The following is a 3,016-nucleotide window of genomic DNA, read 5'->3' on the forward strand; positions in this document are numbered from 1 at the left end:
TTATTAATCAATTTGAAAACCTTTTAGATATAACTTTTTCAGAACGCAGCGATTTCTACCTACTCGGTGGCCTGAATTGTGACATGTTGCACGAGCGGTCAAACAACCACACGTCGCCGCATTTAATGAACATATTTGATGTTCACGGATTGAGTCAAATGATTTCTGAACCAACTAGGATTACATCGATATGACGAACATTGATTTATCTTTCTATAAGTAATAATCCCAAAAAATATTTAATTCTGTGTCGTTCATCGTTGCATTAGCGATCATTCACTTGTGTTTATGACGATAAAGATACGCTATGAACGTGCTGATTCGCATTGCTCTATTGAAACTCGCAGTTTTAAGAATCTTAATATCGACCAATTTCTACATGACCTTGTACGAAAACCATGGGATTTAATTGGCTTAGGGTCAGATGTGGGACGCATGGAAGACCTTAAGGATGCTCCCAATGGATTTCACAAGTGCTGATGCGTAGAATTCACAAACGAAATTATTTTAAAAAAGAAAGCTGCGGGCAAAAATAATATTGCTAGGTGGGAACAGTACAAGCAGGCGCAAAATAGTCCATCAATCGAGATCGGAGATGAAAGGTAGTCAGAAAAAGGCTATTAACACTTGATTGACAATTTATTTTATTCTATCTCATACTCCTGGGGAACCCATAGTTACCTCGGCTAGGCGTTGAGCTTGTACAACACTTCCTTTCTGCTCCCCAAACTTCTCGCGTACTTCCTATCTTTATAACCGCACACCGAGGCAGGAACCTATCATAGAATCTATATTGTCAAAAATGAAGACAAATCAGCTCGACTAGACACTATCGGCTTCGCTTATAGTCTGGAGTGTCATCAAAAACTAAATTATTCATATCATTTTCATAGCATGCCACTTTATTTTTTTATTTTTACTCCATTGCTTTTCTTACAGACACCGGGATGACTGACAGACAAAACTGCATAAATCCCTTCATGATTATTGAATTAGGGTTCTCTCCCGGAAATTGACTTTATAATTGCTCAGAACAAAAGACTGCAGCTTTGGAACTAAACAATAGCATATTGGTCGCAGTCAGGTATTGATTCCAGTAGATAAAATTTAATCTGACTTCAATGAAAGTTTTTTCCTTGGCAAACAAAGACGACATCCGCCATACTATTGTTTGACAATATAGTAAGAAAACTCCCTTTTATCACTTTATTGAAATGAATTTAAAAAAGGAGTATATTTAGATCTGCTTTCATTTTCTAGGGTTGTGAATGATGCGGAAATACCCTCTCTGTATTGTTGTCAATTCTAAACTCTAAAAATACTTATTTCAACTAATTAAAAGATAGCAAATGAAAGTTAGGGACAGTAAATCGCTTGGAAATGATAAAAATACAATCAAAACAACTTGGAGTTAGTTCACAGTTGCACCAGCAACAAACGTGAAAAATAAACATGGAGAATAAACATGAGAGTATAATGCATGTATATATTTCCTTCGATGATGACTTGTTCTATTCATGATGAATTGTGGTGGCACAAAATACTCCTTTAAAAAGATATAGATGGTGTTTCCGTTTCCTTCCCTTCAATTGTCTTCGTGCCAAAAAAAACAAAACAAAAAAAAACAGACCATGTTCAATTTTATTGAGCTTCCTATGTCTTCCCATCCGTTCACATATCTGGCTAGAGTTCTTAAATAATCATCGAGACTTTATAATTCTGCTCAGAAGATATTAATAAGGGCAATGTTTGGGGAGGCACTTACTCGATGGAAAGCTAGATACTTCTTTGATAGTTTGCTTCACTGCTTGTCTCACTTCATTTATTTTCCAGCAGTAAAGGAAAGGATTTAACGTTGAGTTAAAAAAAACTAAGGGAGATGCTAAACCTCTTATGATGAGTAAGTGTGTTGAATATGTTTTTCTTTGGCTGATCACAATTTCCACCAAAACATGTCGCAAATAACAAACAAAAAGTGCCAGCTGCACCCACAGTGCACTGTAAACTGCTTTTTGGTATCGCGCCATGTTCAGTGCATTTGGTTGGCTCGTCTGTTGTTGAGCATGATCCTGTACTTGTGTCTGATGATGCTTGAGAGTGAGAAATATTTTTGAGTTCGAGGCCAGTGAAATAAAAAGGCAAAGTGGTATACTTATGTACCCGTACAACAAGGTTAAAGGGAGATCAAAACTGGCGCTTAAACCGGCGACAAGAGATAAAACCCAAAAGGTAGCTACAATGATATATGCTCGCTTCAAAGTTACAGTTTGTCTGTATCTCAGCCCTAGCAACAGGGCGAGAAGTCTGTCCACGCTTATGGCCGCCATTGTCAACAAAGACACTCCAGATAATGCATAGCCTGATATGGAGGTTGCGTCCCTTGCGTATGTACAAGGAGACCAGTGTTTGTGAGCTATAAACATCCAACAAGAAGCCATGAGAGGCTGGGCTACAAGGCCAACCAACAGATCCGTGGTTGCCAGACAACGATACAAGAGTTTGGACGGCGGATGAAGGGAAGACTCCTTGTGAAGGGCAACAAGGATGAGAGAATTTCCAACAATTGCCGTGACGGAGAGGAGAATGTTAACTGTTGAGAGGGAAATTGACTCTTCATGAAGCCCACTCACGAAAGAGGGGGAGCACATCAGTTCTTCCAGTGTTTTCGTCTGCGTTCCACCCCCACTGAAATTTTTTGTGGACATTATTCGGTATTTGTTACCCTCTTTTTATAGGTTATCTGTGATTGTACTAATATATTTTTGTTGAACAGCACATGCTGGGCGACGATCACTGAGACCTTAATGACGTCCTTGATAATCATCAAATAAGACTTCTCTACCAGCGTTTATTTACTTACACTGCATCGGGATATTGTCTATTTTGTCAACGTAAAGAGAATATTTTTTTCCTTGAACTTTGAACTATATGGCCATACCAACTGGCTATATGGTAATCTAATGTGTAGGATAAAAGAGTGACATTAGATACAATCCAAAACGTAGCTACGATGATG

General features: G+C 38.3%; 1 protein-coding gene across 1 annotated transcript; it reads right to left on the minus strand.

The window, feature by feature from the left end:
* Positions 1-1,733: 1,733 nt before the first annotated feature.
* LOC148720903 (trace amine-associated receptor 9-like) lies at positions 1,734-2,767 on the minus strand. Its single transcript, XM_088737700.1, has one exon. The coding sequence runs from the start codon at positions 2,703-2,705 to the stop codon at positions 1,734-1,736; it is 972 nt and encodes a 323-aa protein (XP_088593826.1). The 5' UTR covers positions 2,706-2,767.
* Between the last annotated feature and the right edge of the window lie 249 nt (positions 2,768-3,016).

This window comes from Stylophora pistillata, chromosome 11 (assembly GCF_964205215.1).
Source record: "Stylophora pistillata chromosome 11, jaStyPist1.2, whole genome shotgun sequence".
Lineage (NCBI taxonomy): Eukaryota > Metazoa > Cnidaria > Anthozoa > Scleractinia > Pocilloporidae > Stylophora > Stylophora pistillata.

Bases quoted from the DNA above. Each gene is read 5' to 3' on its own strand.
- LOC148720903 (XM_088737700.1), bottom strand. From the start codon at position 2,705: ATGTCCACAAAAAATTTCAGTGGGGGTGGAACGCAGACGAAAACACTG.